This window comes from Buceros rhinoceros, unplaced genomic scaffold, assembly GCF_000710305.1.
Source record: "Buceros rhinoceros silvestris isolate BGI_N320 unplaced genomic scaffold, ASM71030v1 scaffold10169, whole genome shotgun sequence".
In the NCBI taxonomy this organism is placed as follows: domain Eukaryota; kingdom Metazoa; phylum Chordata; class Aves; order Bucerotiformes; family Bucerotidae; genus Buceros; species Buceros rhinoceros.
Window position 1 is genome coordinate 109,203 of NW_010433317.1, and position 23,187 is coordinate 132,389.

At 37.2% G+C, this 23,187-nt stretch overlaps 1 protein-coding gene across 1 annotated transcript in view; it reads right to left on the reverse strand.

Annotated features, from left to right (window-relative positions):
• PDGFC (platelet derived growth factor C) overlaps nucleotides 1-22,264 on the reverse strand; it is a gene marked incomplete at its 5' end in the record, with an annotated part of 50,610 nt that extends 28,346 nt beyond the window's left edge. Inside the window, 2 exons of the mRNA XM_010144065.1 lie at nucleotides 6,225-6,405; nucleotides 22,069-22,264. Of these exons, the coding sequence (XP_010142367.1) occupies nucleotides 6,225-6,405; nucleotides 22,069-22,264 (377 nt within the window). The remainder of the gene's footprint in view (nucleotides 1-6,224; nucleotides 6,406-22,068) is intronic.
• Between the last annotated feature and the right edge of the window lie 923 nt (nucleotides 22,265-23,187).

Below are 23,187 nucleotides of genomic sequence, written 5' to 3' on the forward strand. Positions count from 1 at the left end.
ACATACATATCCCTCTCAGGTAAAGGAGTTGTTTGAAGTTTCTTTTTCTATGAGGTGCCTATACAACCTGATTTTGGCAGAGGATGTTCTGAAGACATGGCATTTACCTGGGTTCAAGAGGTACATGGACAATTACTTGCAAGGAATGTCTGTTACAGATTACTAAATAGACAAAGCACATGGGCTCAGAGAGTCCACCTCTTCTGCAGAAAATAGCTGGTAAGTGGGGGAGTGCAGGAGGGGTGAAGAATCACATCTGCTTGACCTCCTCTAGTGCTCCCTGCCATCCATTTATGACCACGACTGGTTGCAGGCTCCTGGGTTCCTTTGGTTTGATGCAAGGCAGCCCAGCATTTGGGAAATTGGAAAGGCAATCAGAAAGGTTTAGAAACTTGACATTAATGCTAACTCTTCAGGAGTAAAAAGGAGCACAAAAGGCTGCCTGCTTTGTCTTGAGAGTTGCAGTACCCCGTCTCTTGCTTATGGCTTGAAACAGGTTGCCAGACTGATCTATATTGTACATAATGCTATTGATGACTAAAAGGAAAGCAGTTTTCACAAGCTCTTCTCCACCTCACTTGTTTTGACTTCCCCTCAATACTGTCTTTCAAAAATAAAATTTTAAGACTTATGTGAATGCTCCATAACCAGAATTAGTTATGCTACTTGTTGCACACTCCTGAAATTTTCAGGAAGAAATTCTACTGAAGTTGTTGAACAGAAAATAAACAAAACATGAAATTAGAAGTGTTGTAACAAAACTGCATTTGATTTTGAAATTATTGTTCCTTATTTAGAAGAAAGAAAATCAGCTGATTTTTTATATCTTTTGCCACAGTGAAACTGGATAGGATATACGACACAATTCTGAAATCGATGAATTTAAATCTTAGTCAAACACCCAATGAATTTGGAAAAAACAAACAAAAGTCTGTCCAAGGAAACAACATTACTTTTCCCTATAAATAATCAACAAAATTATTTCTGATTCTTTTTAGCCTGAGCCATTGTAAAACTAACATCACACAAAAATACAAAAGAATTGTTATAACCTACATATACTACATGAGAGACTACATTCGAATTTTGGCCAGAGGTAAAGAAACCCAGTCCTTCAGAGTACAAAACTTGCTATCATATAAGCACAGTCAATCCCTTTAGGTACTAAAAGGCAACCAAATTGATTCAAAATGTCTCTCTTCCTTTTAGAGTCTCAGAAAATCCACACTGACGTCTCGGGGTGACGCACTTCCATGAACTTCTGGGCAGGCCCATGATTTTGCTAGATTCATTTCTAATACTGTCTCTCTGCGAGTCTGCTTCACATATACGGAGTTTTTCATTTTTCACAATGTCCATGTAACAGAATGAGCTATGGTCACAGGAAAGCAAGATGTTACGATTTGAATTCTTCAAAGGTTATTTCTGATTCAAAGGGCTTTTTACCCACACATATTGATAATATCCATCCTCAATTTTGTAATTTTTGTATGTTTTTTATTAACCTGAAACATGTCACTCCCATCTATGTATTTTGGAGCAATCTTTAATGTCTCACTTAAATTTAAAAAGAATTTCTCTTTAGCCCTCAAGCACAAATTTAATGCAAAATGAAATCTCCAAGGAAAGAATTAGTCCAAAACCCTCTCTGATTTACAATGAATTTTTGAAACAAAAAGTCCTGAATGATGGAATTTGCATGCTGCTGCATCTTTAGGAACTTGTTGATTTATCCAGACTTAGGTTTCACTATTCCTAATGTTACGGGCTGAGGGTCCGAGGTATCCACTCCTCAAATCACCGTAACGATGGAAACTCTGAACACAGACGTCTTAAGAGTCCTTCCCACCATATGAAGTATTTTCACAGTGTTTTTTCATTTCATATAGCATTGCAAAGTGCTAAATAACACTTGTACAATCTCCTGCTACTTCATACCACCTTGGCTTAAACAACCATGAAATCACGTTATTTCCAAAATCTTTTGATTACTTCTTAAGAGAGTGTTTAGGAGATCAACAATATCTTTTATGATGTTTCTGGATGGATTTTCAGGTTTTGCTGCCAAAGTTAAGCCTCTCTTGGGCTTTGGTACTGACATGTGAGATACACACCTGATACCTGTGAAATCTGTGGGCTTCTGAAAGGAAGAGAATGCTAGATAAGAGCTTTTCTTTCTCTGTTCTATTAAGATGTACTTTTTGTCTTTGCATTTGAGTTTTATTTCCCTTTTTCATTAAACAATTTCAATTAAAAGGTTCTATAAACAAAATTAGCATGCTCAATCCTAAAAGAGCAAAGTTTAGTCAATTTGGATGAAATAAAGGAACAATTATTAGATAGCTCTAAACTGATTATGTGCACAGTATTAAATTTAATCTTCATTTCTGTTAATAGCAAGAGCACTATAAACAGCATCTCTGCATCTAAAGAAAAAAAAATCTCTTGGATTGAAATCCAGGTAGCCATAGAGGTACTGCACCAAAATCACAAAACACCTGTCAAGCTGCTTTTAAAACAGGTCAGTCTTTAAGCACCTTTTTGGATTTTCCTCTTCATCTTCACTTGCATAGAAGAGGGTTAAGTCTGTTCTTTGCAAAGATCTTTGGCATGATCTTTGATGACAAATGACATGCTACCATATGCCAAAAAAGAAGGGGTATACAGTCACCCCCAGCTTCAACTTTTAACTGGAGCTGCTTTGTTCTGAGTGCCTTGAATAATTAATAACTACTTTGGCAATCAGTCATGCATTCCTTAATGGCACCTCAGGCATCAAGTATCCCAGCCACCCGCTCCCCCAAGTAACAATGGACTTTATTACATCAAGTTTTCTCTGCCAAACTTGTAACTGACATAATTTAAACTAAACAAGTCACTAGGAAGACTGAAGCCCAAACATATCTTTTAAGAGTTTATAAGGTTTCCTTAATTGCATGTGGCTACTATATGGATTAGAGCTGTAACTGGGGGCAAGGGAGAAGAAGGAGAAAAGAAATGAAATATGGGTTGGTTTTGCAATAAAGTTCTAGGAAGGTTTAGGTGGTATAGTGCTGCCAAAAACATGACTTCTAATAAATGCATAGCTGAACAGTCAAAAAGCAGAACAAATGCTAAGCAGCCCTTTGTGAATAAAGCAGCTCACCAGTAAGCACAGACTAAGTGACAGGGCAGAGCATGAAAAGAGTGACTAAGAATAACAGCTGTGCTGAAAGTAGCATAATAATTTTGAAATAACACTAAGTACATTTTCTTAGTAAGAATAAGCTTTTTCAACACTTCCTTCCACTTTAAAGTATTCCAGACAAAAATAACTTGCAGCTATAGAACACAGGAAAGTAGAGTTAGATGAGAATTATAGAAAGTTCTAGATGAACACAGGGTACACAACTCAAAATGGAAGAAATCAAATTACCAAACTGCAATTAGCTAGAATCTGAAGAAAAGCCTCATGTTTTTCTTGAGGGACGTTCTGCCTGTATACAGTATGTGCACTGCATTTATGCAGTGCCTTACAACCTCGCAGTAAACCTTTCTAGAAAATGATGTTGCATCTATTGACATCAGAACTGCTGCACGCCCTTTTGAGTGACTAAATCTTAGAAGTAATCAGATCAACAGCCATTCTCCCCCTACTTATTCATCATGTGAAAATTTGAAAATGTGAAATGTAATATACAAAGTAATATATATATACACACACAATAAATTACAGCAGATTTAAACAAAGACATTTCTCTTGCTCTGTAAAAGACCTGAAAATGTGCCTGGTGCCCCTCTCTGTGTGTGGCCTCCAAATACAGAAACAAGCTTGCACTGTTTTATTTCAGTTTTGCTTCATTTCTCCCCAAACAATCTCTCATTGCTAGTCTACCAGGCATCCCCCGCCCCTCCCCCGCTTGTCAAAAAATGAGGGAAAAAATATATTTAACTGTTTAGGACCAATTCATTGAAGTGAATTCGTTATGGTTTTGCAAGAATCATTTAAAATTTACTCTCATTCCTATAGCTGACATCCTTTTTTCGTAGGGAAGTGAGAAGGGAGCAGGGGCTGTAAATTTTAATTTCTCTTGAAATGCTGGATGAAGTAGCATTATAATTTTAAAGAAAACCACATTTTTTTGGCATCAGTTTTGAGTTGGTTTAGGTACAAGAAGCAGGTCTAATCCTGAAACTCAGCAATACAGATTTCATTTACAAACCGCAGTCTGAAATGTGAAATTGTCTTTTGCATGGCTTATTAAGACGTATCTTTTGATGAAAAAGATCACAACCCTTTTAAAGGGAGATTTGGAAATTAATCCTCACAAACTGATAAGCAGTTGTTACACTGCTCGTTTTGGGGCTAGTTCTGAATTCCTACGATATGAAGGGGGCTGTTTTTTCCTGATACGTCTGTGAGAGATATCACGCTTGTTTTCTAAAACAGTTTGCATATATACTACTTATGCTATATGAGCTTTGTTAATGGAGAAAAAGGGGGAATTAAAAATGCATCCTATGATGTCAGCTCTGGTTTTGTCTATTGAATAAGTGATATAAATATTTTGAAAAATCAAATAATTGTTTTGCAAGTGTTGGTAATTTAAATGTTATCACAAATTTTCCCCATTATATGTCAAGGAATAAACTCCATCTGTTTGCACAGCATAGGATAAAGATAATTATAGATATACTCTGGTATTTTAGGTGCTTTTCTTTAATCCATCCCACAGAAACTGGATCATATTAAGTCAGATATTTATGTAGCAGGTAGGATGTAATACCAGAGCTGCAACAACAGAATTTGGCATCAGCCCACAAGTACATCTGTTTAGGGATTTTCTTCTACCATTTTGTAAAAGTAAACATACTAATTACATGCTGCCCTCGGGTGTACGAAAGTTTAAACCTGGCCATATTTCAAATTGGTTTGGAGACATTTAATTTAATTTCAAAATTCATCATTATCAGGTCATACTACTCTACTAAAAAAATTGTCTAACTCACAAAAAAGTCAAATATGCAGATCAAACCTTTAACCACTTTAGGAATAGGTCACAGTTAGGCATAAATATCTAAAAATACTTACAGGGAAAACCAGAAAAGAACATACATTATATATACCTACACACATGACTACACTGATATCATCATTATGCTAAATATATTACATAAAAGATTATGTACTGTTGAAAATACAGGCGCAACTGTTCTTCGCTTCTCAGTAACTGAAGTTTTACAAATGGGGAGGAGAGGCCAAAAATGACAAAAGCAACAAGCAAGCCAGAGGCATTTTGAGTGAAGCACATGTCAGTGGGGTTACAACACAGATTCTTTTGATCAGTTTTTTATTGAGCTTGCAGATATTTTCCACCAACCTAACACCACAGACCACAAGACTACTTTCAAGATTCACAAAATGAACTAAGAGGACTTTAAAAAAAAATACTCCTTACTGTCCTTAAATATGGAATACCTATTCTAAAACAAGTGGAACCCCTGTTCCATTCCACTTTAATGTTTCAGCACATTATCTCACTCTTAAAAATCTACGAACGTTGTTTTGCTATCACAGATCTTTCACTTGGTGGAAGAGAAATCTGTCAGTGAAAATAGTCATATGTTAGACAATGACTATTGTTTAACACTTGTGATTTACAAGCAATAAGCGACGTTCAAGAGAATATGTATAAAGTACAGTTTCCAGGGAGAATGGAGTGGAAAATGAGTATTATGCATTGTCTACTTTGTCACTATAATAAAATAAACTGGAAATATAAGAACTTTTGTGGTTTTGAACTAGATATAATCATTTGGCTGCATATGTCTAATAGCAGCTGACTAATAAAAACATCAATTTCTTCTGTCTTCTTTGTAACTTCCCAATGCGCTTTTAATGTCAAAAAGCTGATTGTTATGCTGATTTTTCTTCCTCTCAAAGCTGGAAAAAAAAGCATTTTTTTCCCAGTACTATACTAGGAATACAAACATTTTATTGAAGTTTCCTTACTTCAATGACTGAGCCCACAGCTTCCCAGTCCAAAGCTATCCAAGAACCACAACGGCACTTCGTTAAAAAACAGAAACAAAATGTACAATTCTGGAAGACAGAGTGCTCATTATTTTTATTATTATTAAGAAATAAACAGTAATTAATCTTAAGCTATTAAAAGGTTCTTTTGAGCTACCACTTCAAAGATACTGTTTTCCCAAAATGTTCCAATCTGAAACATATTACTTACTGGCATAAGAAGAGTATAATGGATGCAGAATCCAGGTTCAGAAGGAAAATACTCATCAGACACAAATCTTATTCTGATCTGGTTTCCTTTGGAGATTTGTCTGCTTGGCACACTACTGGAACCACACCAGCGTCCTAAAACAGTGCCATCACTAGGCTCTTCAACTTCTACAAAGTCATACCTAAACAGAAAAAGAAAATAACATGTTTATTTACTGATAAAACGTCTATAAACTTCCTGCTTTAATTAATAAACTTACTCTGCAGTTTGCATTTTTTTAATACTAGAAGTATGCTACTAAAGCCAGCTATTTTAAACTTAGCTTCCAAGTTGCTTCTGCCTTAAATACATAATAAAATCATGCAGTGAGGTTAAAAAGCTAAAAGCAGAGTTAGCATTTTGAAAAGGCCCGTGAGTACAGTTTTGTTTGCTCCTTTTATAGAAAGCAATTAGAACATGTGCGATAGTGCAGAATAAAGTCAGAGAAAAAAATTGCCCAAGTGTGCCGCAGTGACTTGTACAGCTGTATCACTAGCAGTATACTGCATGTCATCAATGGAAGTCCAGGGGCTTTTTGGTCAGAAAACTTGCCCTCTGGTGAATACCAGTGGTGAATCAGCTCCTAAAGGTTGAGGTGGGTTAGGAAAACTTGGAAGCACATTTTGAGTTCAGGCATACCCCATTTGCTGAGCAGAGACCTAGGTGTACTGATATTTTGGCAATACTGACAAGAGAGATTTGAGAGAATGCAACAAACTAAAGTTTGATTTAGTTTCATTGGTTTTTAATGTGTGGTCTGGGTATCCCTGGGGATCTGTGAACAACTTCAAACAGATCTGTGAGAGGTAACTAAGAAACACCAGTTAACTGTCATCAATAAGCTTCAATACGCCACACAAAGGTCCTCACTTCCACTGGAAATGTTTAGGAGGGTCCCAAGCCATAAAAACCTTCTGCTCTAGAAGGTACGTCTGTTTTCAGTGCTTCAACCTGTTTCATGTCAGTTCCCCAGCTGCCCACTGACAGAATAAACACCAAATATTTCAGCTGGATTTCCCCCGCTGCAGCATGACGCCCTCCAAGCCCCAGCGGCAGCACGGCCCGGTGGTTTGGGAAGGCAAGAACGCAACCTTTAAAGCACGGCAAGCATTTGGAAGTTCACAGCTGCAGCTTTCCGAGTCATGGTTTTACTTTTAAACCACGGCTTGTATTCTAAGCACAAGCATAACACATCTCTGAAAAAGTTTCAAGGTTTGATATTTTTATGTTCTCTTACACGTGTAGTCATATACTAAGTATGTCTCACGTAAATCTAAATTGGTAAATGGCACTGAATCCTTTTCAAGGGTACAAACAATCCTACCGCTGATGATAGCACTCACATTTTAAAGAACAGGCACATACACACTCTACCAAATATGCCAAGCAATATTTAATGTGAAAATTATTACCCCATAAACATTTTCTACTAAAGCTTTTTCTGGACTTTTTTTCAGTAAAGCTAATCTTTATAATGGTTCCCAGTTCCCTAGTTAGACAGCAGGCAATAAATTCTTGTGTTGCATGTTTGTGCAAGACTGACTTGCACATTTATTATCTCCATTTAAAGAACCAGTATTTTTCCTACTTAATTAAAAATGAATCCAATGGATATGTTCATTAACTGTGTTCAAAATCCATTACTGCCATGTGGCATGGTTTTAAATCTTCGTTGAATTTATGATACTAATTACTTTATCAGCATCCTTTTTCCCCCCCAAACACTAATTTCTTTAACTGATCCACCAGCGTTTTTACTTTATAATCAGGTATACAACTGATTACAAAGACAATTCGTGCTTTAGTTGTACTAAGACATCAGGGCTCAACACAATTATCAAACTGATTCTGAGCACTGAATTTTTTAAATTTTCTAAGATCAGCTTATGAAATTTATTAAGTAAATGGTTTTTATTTTCTTAGTTAAGAATATGAACTAACTATCTACTTTTCTGATTTGTAAAGAGTGATTAAGTTAACCGTTACACTTATTCACTTAGGCTGATGATATCTTGGGCGTCAGGCATAGGATAGGTTTTAGTGCTTCTGCATAACTTGCAGAGTACTTTCTACTATACCCCTTGGTGTCCTGGTACCCCTGAAGTAAAAGAGAAACTCAAATTCCAGAGTTTAAATTGCAGATTCTTAAAATAAATGCTTTCTGATATACATGACAGATCCATGTGTTGGGGTGTTTCTTCTATACTCAGTTCTTTTCTCCTTGATCTTTGTATGTGGTTTTTGTAAACAAGCTGTCATAACAAATCATTTCTGATTTTTCTCTGTGTTATCACTGTTACCTTGATTGAAAGGTCTCTCAACCACCCTTCCCCACCTTAATACCATTCTGGTCATCAGAAGCCCACTTGTTTCCAAGTGATTAATCTGGAAACACTCCAATCATTATATAGCACTCACTAGTACTGCACTGCAGTGTGCACAGTACCACTATCACTATTGAAGGGATTTACTAAAACCTATTTTAGAAGCCAATCAAATGTAACTTTCTCACTACAACACAGTGCAGCACCCACAGCATGGTTTATAACGATTACTTTCTGCGATGTCTCCCTCAGTACTCATAAAGGATTTCTGTTCTTTTACGTTCAAACAAACAAGGCTGGTGCTGGAGACAAAAATTTCTGTTTTCATAAGCAAATATATGAGATATGAGTATTGTTTTCTCAGTGCTGAACACAGATGTAGGTGGAGCTCACTGCACAATACAGATTATTTCACCATTGGCAAGGGGAATCTTTAGAAATTCTGTCTACATCAACAGAAAAAAGTCCCTCACATGTTTCCTGGACATAATGACATTTTTTGCCAGAAACTTTATTCCTGTCAGTTATCTAGGCTGCATATGCTGTAAGAGCCTGCTGAAAGAATCTTCTGTGCAACTAAAATTCCTCACATTGCACATCTGGACTGAAGTCTGAACTTGTTGTGAAAAGTAACAAAACAAGTGGTTTCAGATGCTTTAGCATTTACGAGATTGCGCTACATAATTCCACAGCTTCACATCACAGGGCTAACAAGCAGACATCCAAAATTACTTCCCCATCAAGAGACACTTGTCCTACAAATGCAAGGAAACTAGGATAAACAACCAAGAACAGAGCAGCTATTTTCCATCAACTGTGGAGTAAAAAATGTTAAAAAGCATGTTGAACAAAACAAAGAACCCTTTTCCATGCAGCGTACAAAGGAGAAAACACAACCCTCTAACAATGATTACAGAAATACACTGTGCTTTATGTCTAATATATTACTCAAATATTAGTAAGCAAAATTTATGATAAAGATATAGTCCAATCTCCTTTCCTGGGATGAAAGAGATGCTTTTTCCTTTAGTCATGATACCCAAAATGCCTTCCATTATACCTGTTGCAGACCGTGTATCCCTCTTCCCTATGACCTAGGTGCCTAGGACCATGGATTGAATTAACAACCTGAGCAAAGACAATTTATTGGAAAAGAGCACAGAAGCAACATAAGCCCTTCCAACCAGGAAATATATTTTCCAAGGGAATAGATTTTTCTCTCCTTTCTATATTTTTTGTGTGGTTTATACTATCACTTGCTAAACATATTCTGACAGACTGTTTATCTTGGCTTGCAGTTTTGCGACCTTTTTGTGGCTTCCCTCTGCCTTTGGAATTCCACAAATACATCAATGAACATAAGAAGCAGAAACCCACAGGGTAAAACACTTTGTCATATCAGTGACATTGGACCTTTTCATCTGTATAGAGATGCATGCTATACTAAAATCCAGTGCATCCATCAAAAGAGCTAGCAAAAGGTGAAATATATATTTCCTTCCCCTCTGATAAAAAACAATTTGAATTTTTTTATTAAATGAAGAAATAAGAAGTTGGTAACAATCCATGTCACAGAATCATCTGGTTGGAAGCGACCTTTAAGATTATCGAGTCCAATCATTTACCCTGCACTGCCAGGGTCCCTAAACCATGTCCCTCAGCACCACATCCACACGGCTTTTAAACACCTCCAGGGATGGGGACTCCCCCACCTCCCTGGACAAGCTGTTCCAATGCTTAATGACCCTCTGCGTAAGGAAATTTTTCCTGACATCCAACCAACCTAAATTTCCCCTGACACAACTTAAGGCCATCTCCTCTCGTCCTGTATTTTTTTTTGACAGTGTCCTGTGGGACGCTGTAATATTTCTGTTCATACTTGTTTCAAAGCACATGGAATTACAAAGTTTTCCTGGTACCAGCATAGCACACCAAAATATCTACCTCAGTTTCAGACCAAAAGCATTCGAGGTCCCCTGGCAGTTCACCAGACAAGCTGTTATTGACTACAACTTAGATGGTTTATATTTAGACAGCTTAAGTTTTGGAAACATTGGAAATAAAATATGAAAATATAATTTTGATCTTTTTCTAAGCAAAATGTTTTACACCATCATTCTAAAGGAAAATTTCTTCTCCCTTCTCCTCCATTTGAAATAATTTTCACTTTTGATACTGAAATATTTAAATTTCCTATGGAACAAAATTTTTGGTTTCCATTATAAAATTTAACTGTGCGTTTGTATAGACAAAACTGTACCGGTGTATTGGTGACACCTTACATAGTTTTCACCTCTTTAGATTACTTCTAAATCACATCTGTAAGTAAACATATTGCTCTTTGTGAAATAAACACTATATTTATATACAGAAGAAAGTAAGGCCAAACGTTTCGCTTGAACACATTTTTATCAAAGATTGTCAGCCTCACTTACAACAGATTCTGGAGGCCTCCTCCAACCCACCCAGCTCTCCAGCAATGCTCCGATGGGCAAATTCACGTTTATCTGAGCAGAAAAGGGAACACTGGAGCATGACAAAGGCACTCAAATCCATGGTATCTAAAGCAGACCCAATTTGCTTAGCCAGCCTTCTTGTTCCCCACAGGACAACATGCTGTACAGTCTCCAGCAAAAAAAATGCACGATGGGAGATGGGGAATGCAAAGCTTATGACGAAGGGCAGAGGGAAGAAGGCAGAAGGCAGAAAATGCTCTCATTTTGGCATGGTGGATTAGAAATAAGCGGATTTCAGGCAAACTACAAGCCTACAGATGTAGCAATATGGTTGTAAAAAGAACGTACTGCATCATTCATTCAATACGTGGAAAACTTTCTTCTTTTCTGTTACCAGTACTGCCCCCTGTCTCTGAGTCTAAAGTAAGTTTTCCTCCAAGACCAAGGCACAGAGACAAAAGACACATCATGCGTGACAAAAATAAAAATTACACAAAAATTAAATTATTGGTAATAATGAAACTGCAGATACGCGTGCACTATTTTTCAGTTTATGTAAGAGGCAATCTTACTTCTGCCATTATTTATTTTTTCTACAACAGGGCCAGGCCAGGTTACGCAACCACCTACCACCCAAGTTCGCAGGCTTCAGAATACCTGTTTAATTAATTCCTTTGCCTTTCAAATGCATTCATTTACATGATACTGTTTTTATTGCCAGACAACAATATCTATTCAGATATTTCCCAGACTGGGAAAGATTGTCCCACTCAGTGCAATCCTCCATTAGGCTCAGGAGATAGAAAATTCTTGAAATCATAGACCACTAGCAGTGCACATCATGCACATCAGTAAAAGCAAGCTCTTAATAACTCCACTTGCCAGCCGGGTGGCAGGAAAAAAACCCTCAAGTGATAGAGCAAGCAAATTTCCTGGGAGAATGGAAGGGAGACGGCACCTTGGCTGAAACGGTGACCCCAAGGCAGCACCGGCAAATACTCCAAACAGGGTAAAAGTTCAATAAACATGGTTCCACTCAACATTTTCAGAAACATTTGACTGGGGCTATGCTGAGTGACAGTAAAGTCAGGATATTGCAATTTTTTTTTTTCATAAAACTAATCAATATAAAATTTTAGATATTAAAATATTGCCTCTGTATTTTGTCTTTCCAATAGGAATTTCTGAAAAAAAGTTACCCAGAGGCATTTGACTCCAGTTCCTGAGGCTCACAGCATGGGCAATTCACCCCTAGCATTCATCCTTTTTAGGAGGATTTGGCAGTGCCTTCCACTATAAGAGGAAAGTCTTTTGGATAACATTACAGAATATCCAACAATTGAGAAAAAAGTGCGTTCTGTGTTTTCTGACATGCTTGATGTTTTAACATAAAAACGGAGAAAGGATGATGGAACAGGAATGATTTGACATTAAATAAATTTCTGTAGTAGTACCTGTATCTGCTGATCCTGCACACACTGTGTTTTAACAGTCACTGGAAGAAACAGAATACCCATATACATTTCAAATAAATAACTGGTGAGGTCAGGTTTTTTGTACTCAGAAAAATGATGTTTAATTATACACAAACATCACTTGCAGCAACAGACATCACTTCTAGCCAATACAGAAAATGAGCATAAAAACCCCAAGTACCCTGCCATGCCTACATATTCTATGAAATAAAGATACGCAAGGTATAAACAGAGAACATTTCTAACTGCCATTCACCAAATATGGATTTTAGTTTCTGTGCCAACCTACTCTGAATACATCTACTTTAGAATATGCAGTACTACACATTAGAAATTGCCTTATGGAAACACAGATTCATTCACAAATGTTAGATGGTTGCCATGGTTCTCTCTATTTAATCTTTCCTCATACTGATTAGTAACAGCCTGAGGCTTCTAACACAACCGCACAACTCTCTCTGTATTTCTACCTTGTTATTTAGGATATATGAAAAAAAAATTTAATCCTTAGATTTCAATTTTCATCCCCTTCATTCACCGTAAACCACTTAGATCATAAATATACATTTACAACACTGCGAGTGAAAGGGAAAAACAAGAAAGAGTTCAAATCCCCAAATTCTACTCTTCAAACATTTGAACACTCTTCATGAAAAGAAAAGGATGCAGTCATTGTTTGAGATGCAGAATTTAACTGTTTCATTACCACTCTCCAGTCTACCAGAAAATATATTTCCATTTTCTGTGGATCTACTGAAAACTTGAGGCATCACGTGAAGCTGAGATATACACTTTGTGTAGTAGTTTTTGTCAGTTGGTGAGCACCGCATGCAAAGCAATGCATCTCTACATCCTCCTCCCCAAAACTCTCCTTTGTATCAAAAGTTTACTTAAGTGCCAACTGATAAACCGAGTATGGCTGAAAACACATCCTTTCCCTGGTGACTGTTAAATTGGCACACAAACACCTCCAGGAAATAAATCATCATGGCTGGTATCTAGGCACACTGGTAAGCATTTAAACATCTCCCTCTTAAGCATGTGAATATCAAGTAGTCTCTGAAATTAACTTTTGCCTTGTGGGGAGGAAACGGCTGTCGCTTTTCCACAAGAATGAGAAATTGGAAACTAGGTAAATCAATAAATGTACTTCAGGCTCTAAAACAAAACAAATCTATATTCAGACAGCAAACCTGTAATTATTTAAGCTTATGTTAAACTACTGATACAGGTAAAGCGTGTAAATAAGTATTTTCAGGAATACAGAAATCACAGGATTTAGTCCTAGATAGTCTGTGCTACAAACTAATTTATATTCATGTAACTACTACTGATACATTATTTCAAGCACTTGAATAAGAATCTTATAGAAAGAGACACTGTAGTCCTGCACACCAAAAGTGAAGATAAGAAGGAAAGAAGATGGTTTCTCAAACTCCATCTTCTAAAAGACCAACTGCCAAATTTCTTAGAAGCTATCTGTACTTATGGCAGGTATTCCCAAAGCCAGTCAGGGTAAGAAATGTGTTTAGCTCTCCTTAAATAAGGATTAATTGTGGTCTAAAAGTGGCACATTAATACAAAACAAAAAAAGTGCATGAAATTCATACCAATATTACTATTACTATATCAAAAACAAAAAAGAAATGGCCAACAGAATTTGGGGTCCTGCTGCACTGGACACTACGCTCACCAAAGCACATTTCCCTTCATAAAGAGGCAGCCCTTTGCTCCCAGACAGCCTATCAGCTCAGTGAGTATCCTACAGGACTACTCTCCAGATTTTGGTGAATGAAATGCCTTAGCAACCTTTTCGCAGTACTGTTCTGTGAATCTGCTATATTTTATCCCAGAAATTTCAATAACCACAATAAATCACATGCTCCTACTGTACAGGTCAATACTTTGTACAGAATCAAAAATGTTAGCAGAGCTCAGAGTTTACACCAACAGCCACTGCTGTAAAGCATTCTTTCCAATCCACTATAAAACGCCTACCTCTCCTCATACAGTTCACAGCGCTCAATGCATCTGTTCCGGCCTCTGTGAATCCATAGTCATGCTTTTACCACTGTTTCTCAAGCAGCTTTTTAGATGTTTACTCTAGCACCCAACATGACAAGTTTTTTTCTTTATGCACATTCCTTACATCCTGGAATGCAGCAATGGCTCCAGTCAACTATGTAAAAACTACTGGCTAAGCAATTTCCTAACAATATTCAACAGCATATTTGGGAAAACAAACGAATACACCCAGGGCAGCGCAGGTAGCATCCCCTCCCCTCGAGCACCTCTTATGATCTAGCAGCCTTACACGCCTGGTTAAGTTTCCTCTATTTCCTCCTCCAGCTGCCTACCTCAATGGAGATGGGGCTCTATCTATGCTTATTTAAATGAAAACACCTTAATTGCTTTAGCTCAGCATTACAGTACCATATGGTCTCTTGGCTGCCGCACAAGCACGCAGCATTTACCAATTCGGGATGGACCATTTGTCACAAAGTCCAATATCCTGCTTCAGGACAGGCTAGTAATTGCTACTAGAACAGAAAGTTGAAAATCCCTATAAAGTAACTGAGCAGTTGCATAATACTGCATGAGGGAGAAGAAAAAAAAAATCTGTTCTCAACCCTAGCAGGAGATCAGTTTTCACCTAAAGAGTGAAAAGAAGTTAAGAAGTTTCCTCTCACTTCAGTGTACCTAGTTATAAGTTAATGGTCACGAAGTGAGGCACATCTATTTTTAATCCAGCCACAGCATACGAATCAAAGGCTAGTCTGAAGCGGTACTTCTTAATAATTGCTGCTAGTTTACCAGTGTCCCTCTTCTCATGTTAGTCAGAAAAGGAAAATATAGGACACTCTCACATGAGTATCTTTTGTATAAGTAATCTTCCTTCTTGCACATGCACCTTCTCAGGCATCCTGATGATCAGATGGGAAAAGACTAATACAAATTGCATTACATTTCACTTCTACTTTACCCTAATGGAGAAGCACCAAGTGCAAGACAGGACTGCTACTGATTTGTCTGACCGACGATATTTGCTGGAAATGCTGCCTAACTACAATTTCGTGTGAGCAACTTATTTTGTTAAAATGTTGATGAAAAGCAAGAAGCAACCACAGCATCTAGTGAGATTGCAAAAGGAAGAGGACAAGGGGAGGAAGAGAAAATAGAAAAGCTGTGTAACAGGTGAAGAAACACAACTGTCTGTCTAGGAATAGAACAGTTGGTTATGACTGCTACTCCTGCTGAGTAAACAGGCGAAAGCTGCTTACGAACCTGACGGTGAGCCTATGGGCTTAACCGTACTTACAGTAACCAGAAAACACTGGGAAGGGAGTGCCTGCTGCATATAGACCAGCATATTTAGACACTACACAGGGTAACTTTAGATTACATTGCTGCACCTGCCTGGGTGGTTTGCATTTCTCTTGACATCAGGACTTAGAGAGTTACACCAGAAACTGCAGGTGGCTACAGGGTCGGTCTGCATCTCTGAACTCAGGTGGTGATGGCTCACAGTGTACTTTTTGTCTCCTTATCTACATGCACTTCTATCTTTTAATAAGTGCTGGGGCGGGAGCAGGGGAACTCCATCAATAACAACTGCTCCCAGACTAACCGAGACAGAAGCAAGACCCAGTAGTGCAACACTCATTTTCGAAGAAAGTAAATTCAGTCTACACCATAAGAAACACGGCCAGCTATGGTAACATGAAACAATTTTAGAAGCAATAAATTAGGATTAGGACTGTTTATAAAAGTATTTTGATACTGTGGACATAGATGACTTTATTCAAATAGCCTGCCTGAGAAAGAGAGGACCAAATCAGAATTTGAAGGAGCCAGAAATGTTTTTTAAGTCAATGAGTGTAGTCTTTGGTGTGAAAAAGGAGTAAGGGATTATGTCAACTACTCCCTCATCAGCAATCACTCTCCTAACACTCACCTGGCCTGTGAAAATAGATTTTAAATTACTTGTGAGGACAATCACAGTGTCCTCTGGCAACAGTGGATACTAAAAATGAATGCTGGGTTTACTGTAAAGGAGGGAAAATTGGGTAGGCAATAACACAGTAAGAGCCCCAAGTTTGTGCAGCAAGTCCTTCTTATCACATCATGTAAGCTATGCTGTCCTCTTCTCCCACTCAGAGAAGCATCTTTCTCTTTACCTTCCTTATGCTGCACTCTGATTTGTTTAAATAGTACAATTTTGCTGTTATAAACCCTCTCTGCAGAACTGAGTCTTCCCTTTCTGAAGCTTAAGAAATGCATTACAGAGTAATAACTCGTTATAACCATACCTACAGCTTGGTTTTCTAATGTTTTATCTTCTTTTGCTGCCTGTGATATCTGCTTCATCACATTTACAAAACTGTTAGAGTGAGAATGGTATCAACTAACTTTTAATAAGCAGTAGGAAACCCAATTCTGGATACAGGGCACAGCTATGCCACACTGAGGACTACTGACAGTAGCTAAACCAGCAGAATGGGACCAGCTAAAAGATGAGTTAGTGTCTGAATCATTTGGTAATCAGAGCGTCAGTTTTTTCTGGAATCATGGAAAATGCAAAAGAAAGAGATTTCTTAGAAAAAAAAAAAATACAAGGAGTCACAATTCTGTCCAATGAAATCAGAATAGAAAAACAGATCCAGATATTTCTTTTGACATGAAAAACAACTCGTCTTTTCTTGAAAACATAAGAAAGTTGGATGCATGAGTCTACTGAACTCCTCTGCATTCATTAAATGGAAATAATATTGTTACAACTAAGCTCACGTGAAAGAAATAACCTTTGAAGTATTAATCTTTTTTCTTTATATGCAAAAGAACGGTTTCAGATAACCAAAGGACTCTGGTCCTAAGTTAATCTAATTTCTCAAAAACTTTCATTCCTATCCCTCATTCTCATTGTCCATTTAAATCCACTCAGCACTTAAACCTCTCTTGACCTGATACCACTATTCAGTTGTCTTGCAAATTGAAGTGTTTAATGTGATGTGAAGAGAAAAAAGAAAAAAAAAGTCACAATACTACTGACATAGATTTTATCCCATGTTAGCACTGACAGCTTCCTTCAGCTTAACTTATTTTCTTCGGTCAAAAGTTCTACATAATGCACATATTAACTAAAGTTTTGAGAATTATTTCAAAAAATTATAGGTAAATGCTTTTCTTATACAACTACATGAACAGATGTAAATACGCAGCTGCTAAAAGCCCCTCTGCCCCCACCCAAAAACCAACCCCACCCCCCCAAAACAGACTATACCTCATACTTAAATTATTAGAGACTGAAGAGAGTTGGAAATGAGTATGGCTATCCTAATATGAAGATGATGGTTAAATGGCACCTATTATTCAACTACCAGTTGGTTCCACATTCTTTTACTCACATATTTTATCCTTATCTACATTAATTGCACTTTGGATTTGTGACACATTTCTGTGTTTTATTATATACAATAAAAGTCAAACAGACTGTAATCATCTGATGATTAGAAAGAATAGCTGCATCCACCACTAAGATGAACAACTACAGCCATTCTGTGCACAGAGAGCAAGTTTGACACACGCTGGTAATGTAAAAAAGAATTTTTTTTCTTTTCCTATTGCAGCCTTGAGTTGAAATGCTCCAGTGCACAACCTAATCACAACATCGGACTGCCTTCTAAAGACAGGTGTAGCATCCATGTTCTTCCTGGAAAAAAGCTAAATCTGTGTCTTCCTGTCACAGAGGAGTTTATCACAAAGTTGTTATCACTGCCTGTTTTCAGAGACAAAGCAACAGATTTTGACAACAAGCAACAACTGAGTAAAATTCCGTCCCTGCTGGTCAAGAAGACTTATGGCATGTACCTGACGATAGCAACTGTCAGGCACAGAAGACTAATGGTCTCACGATTAAAACAGAGTTGAGGGGCTAACATCATGAAAATAATGACCTGTCATATCAGCTATCATATCATCAGAAGAAAAGTGGCTTCTTCATCAGAAAGGGTGGGCATACAGAATGAAATCCACCATGCTTCCCTTAAATATGGAAAATTCACTGTCAGTTCTGCCACCTGAACAGCTCTGTACAAAACAGCCAGGAGATTGCATACTTCTTTTTTGCTTGCTTGGTTTGCTGGGGCATTTTTTTGTTCGTAACCTTTTTCTTTTGCAAGTCACGACTGAAATTAAGCAAAGTGTACAACACTAACATTAATGCAATATTGAAGGTATTTATATAATCATATTATCAACCAAATAACCTAAATTGCTTCTGAGATACAAGCATGGATCTAGTTTCCATGTAAATTGCAATTTGTGTTCACTTTGGAAAGAAAAGAAAGGATGCAGTGCAGATGAAGTAGAACTACTGTTAAAAAAATGCTTAGCTGTATTTAAGCAATGCAGAGATAAACTGCATAAATTTCAAACACATCACAATTGTATAACCAGGACAAAAATCACCTGGAGAAACACCGGCAAAATATCAGAAGTTTCTTTTAAACAAACTGTAATTTGAGCTTTGTTTCCAAAACACACAGAACACAGCAATCGTTTTTCAGACTGGTGAGAATTAGTCCAAAAATTAGGACTATGCATGTTAATACTGTTCCAGGTGAGGTGAGTCAGGATGGCTGCTCATAACCATAGAATTTGCTGTAATGCAAACGCTCTACCTCAGTAAACACTCTAAGTTGAATTGCAAGTAAAAGTGGGGCAGAAAAAAAGCCATTCAGGATCACTCTGATTCATATTCAGGATAGAATGGGGACTAGACTTCAATGTATCTTTAAAATGGGATATTAGTTCTAAATGAAAGGACCTCATGGAATAGTTTGAAATGTCACAACTGATTCCAGACATCCAAGTGTGGAGGTCAGGTCAGCCAGATACAGGCAAAAACTTGCCATAGCTTCAGGGTACATCTAGGACAGTTCTTATTCGCTACCTCCATTGTTTTCCTGTTATAGAACTATGTTAAGCAGAAACATCTTACACAGATGGATATGTTCTAGTTTCATTTTTTCCAATGGATGAGCAATATTTGAATTACTACGAGATTTAAAAGCTGCTCATTATCTTAAACTAATATACTCCAGCATATTCTCTCATCAGCCCAGTGAGCTGACACAACAGGGCGTTACAGCCTGCAGCGATGATGGGGAAAGCTCTGGCATTGCACAGAATGTGCAGCCTAAGAAGCAGGTAGAGGAACTGATAACTGTGCAAGGGCCACTGCAAATAACTTACGAGGTCGTCTCAAGCACTATAGAAGGGAGAGAAAGATACCCTGGAATACACTGGACGTTGTTGCATAGAAAGTCTAACATTACTAGGCTGCAGTTTTTACCCAGTTTCAGTCACAGGTCAGATCTAAAGGATCAGGTCACTGTAAGGTATAGAGTAAATTAAATAATAAACAATTATATTTCATATAATGCTTTATTCTCTTCTTTCTCATATAAACTTGCTTTTGGAGTAACTGTCGAATACTCTTCAGCAACAATACTAATTTGTGTTTCAAAACAGCAGAAACACAGTGGAGTAATAAATATAGTATGAGACGCAGTCAATAAAAACCCTTAGGTTTTCTACAGAAGCTATAAGGGGGGAAAAAGATTAAAATAATTTTATTAGGAACTGTAAGAGATAATAAACACAAGACATTACTTATAAAGAGATATTACTCTGATAACTGGTAGCTTACTTGGCCTGTGTAGAATTGTTTTACATAGTTAAATTCTCTTTATTTCCTCTATTGTCAATTATTTATGGTCCTTTCACATGAAACAAGATGTTCTAGCTCTTCCTTTACCAAGTTTGTTACTGAATCTAAATTTCATAGGAACCCTAGCTACGTTTTTTCTTTTGGTTAAGAACAGCAATATAACTCTTTTTCAGAGGGTCATATCTTCCAAGCCAACATGTCCTCAGAAGTGCATGTATCAGTAATCGCATTCATACAATTTCCCAGTATCCCTGCACAAATACAAGCACAGTAAGATCATGACGAAGTGAAGATTATGAATGACTTATTACTGTTTCTTAATTTTACCAGTACTTTTGTATTCAGCACATTGTTACTTGAAATAAATGTACTCCCATTGAAATACTACTCTAGTTAAAATATTGAAAGTATTTTAACTTATTTTATTTTTTCTTTGCAAGTGGACAAATGAGTCACCCTACCAGGATTTTCTTTCACTTTGCCATATGCACAAAGAAAAAGCAAGCTAAGCTAAGTTTAAAGAAGAATTAGTTTGCAAAGGGAGTGCACTCCTCTGAGCAAACATATGTTTATAAGTCCTTAGAATTTTAATTATATTTGACATGGCCTTGACAACTACTGCCTTCAGAATTATGAAAGATATCTGCCCATCTGTTATGAACCTCAGCTCCCAAATTAAGGATAAGTGTAAAAGTAACCTTTACAAAACTCGAATTTGTTATCAAAAGTCAATACAAGATATAAAACCAACCAAATATTAGTTAATTAGAAAAACTGAAAGCAAGAATCAAATCAAATGTGTATACAAGATATTCAACAATAAAAGCCCAAACTGAAAAATAAAACAAAATAAAAAACTACTTTGAAAGAAAAATCTTGTGTGAAGGACCTTTCCAGAAACACATCAAAGGACAATGCGCCATTCAAATGACGATATTTTATTTATTACTTAATTTGCTGAAAAGAGTTCAGACAACTGACCGCTATTCACACACTGAGTTTGTTAACGATGTGTTGCTGTGATGGCAGGCGGATATAGGATAACAGAGTTTAGGATATTCCCCCTTTCACCCACCCAAAGGGAGCATATATAATGCAAGCCCCTACTGCCTCATAAAATATCCAAAACATGATCAATCACATGGTTTGGTTCAGAACTACATCTGATGCCTCTTGTGTCATGGTTGCTTCTCTCCCAAGCTACAAAGCCTTCGGCTGTGAATTCCAGGAAGGAAATACAGATTCCACAGGTCTGACAGAAAGCTGTGCCGGGAACTGAGCAGGCAGAATACTTAAGTCAGGAAAAAACTGAATACCATGAAAGAATGGTGGTTAATGCAATACTCTAAGTGTTGCTTTTTCATAGAAAATGAAAACTTGACCACTGAAGGTCATTAAAATATTGCGCAGTTGGGTGTTGGGGTTTTTTTTGAACAAGGATGTTGTACTTTGTGTCGTGAATTCCACCTCAGGTAACCTGCTTACTCAATTTTTCTGTGTAAATATTAGACATTCATTCCTCTAACATTGTCAAAAATATTTTCCCAGGTATCAAATCTTTTACTTGTGAAAAAGATTAAATATTTCACATTTTTGTATCATAATATATCTGTGGCCCAGATACTGAATGCAGAAGGAAAAATGGGGGGACCTCAAAGCTTTCAAGTATGAAAACCTTGTCTAGCACTGCAAAAGAAAATCTTAAGCTAACACTTTAAAAGATAAATTTTATATATATATAGACATGAAAACTCATGCAACATTTTTGTTCCATCCCCCGCACCTCCATTCCCATTTTTCTAAGTTAAAGTAACTTACTTGCAAATGTCATCTTCTGGGTCCTCAAGCCCAAATCTTTCATCAAAAGTAAGCTGTATCCATACATTTTCATCTACTGCTACTAATCTCCACACTAGTACAGTATTGCGTGGGTATGTGTGTGGAAACTTGGGGCTGTGAATACTTCCATTCGTAGTCACAGTAATTATCTTCTCATGCTGAGGATCCTGCACGCCTATAGTAAAGACAAAAAACAGATACATCAGTACTAATTTCTTCTTCTTTTCTTAAGCATTTGTGTGTCACACACAGATAAAGACACTTTTATTTTATTTGCATTTCTTCACCTTGCAAGGAATTTCTGCTTGGAAAATCTATATAGGAACAACAACCCCAAAGCAATAAGTATTACTTTGCTGGTGAAAAGTTATTCAAACACAAACCTCAACTGCTGTTCAGAAAGCAGAACAGAAGTTCAAGTGGAGATAAGCGAAACGTGACTGCAAATACCTGAATGCAAGACTGGACTCCTCACAGCAGCCCGAAAGACTACATCACGCAGCCTGCTAATGGTTTCAATTCTTTATTAGGGAGATTGCATAGAGATCACACAAGAGTAGAGGGAGAGGTCTTCTCACACCTAGCACAAAAGGGGTTTCTTAGATTTGTCTCTTGCTAATGGAGAGTAGTAGTCCAGTAATACGGATTTTGATGGCTGCCACCTTCCTGAGGGCTATATCGGAACAAAGTTATCCCAATACAGGAATGAAACTGGGACAGGCGTGGGAAAGTCGAGAAAGTCACCAAGTGTAAGAAATCAGGCATTTGTTGATGAGCCTCAGTCGAGGGCATCCTCAAAATTCTTTGTCAGAATTGTTTGACTAAAAATTAAATCTAAAATTAAATGAATGTTTTACAATGCATCAGCAAAGTAATTCAAAAGAAATAACCCAACTACATTTGATTTTTAAACACTGAAACTACTGAAAAGATCCCTTCAGGTTACAAATTCATAACTGAGAGGAGTTACCAAAAGGAAAGTACTCCTTTGGCGAGCAGCAGCCATGCCTTTCAGAGCCCCAACTCTCTTCACAGTAACTCAAGAAACCTCATAATCGAGTGCCCCAAATTCACAGGTATTCATGTTCAGCAGCTGGA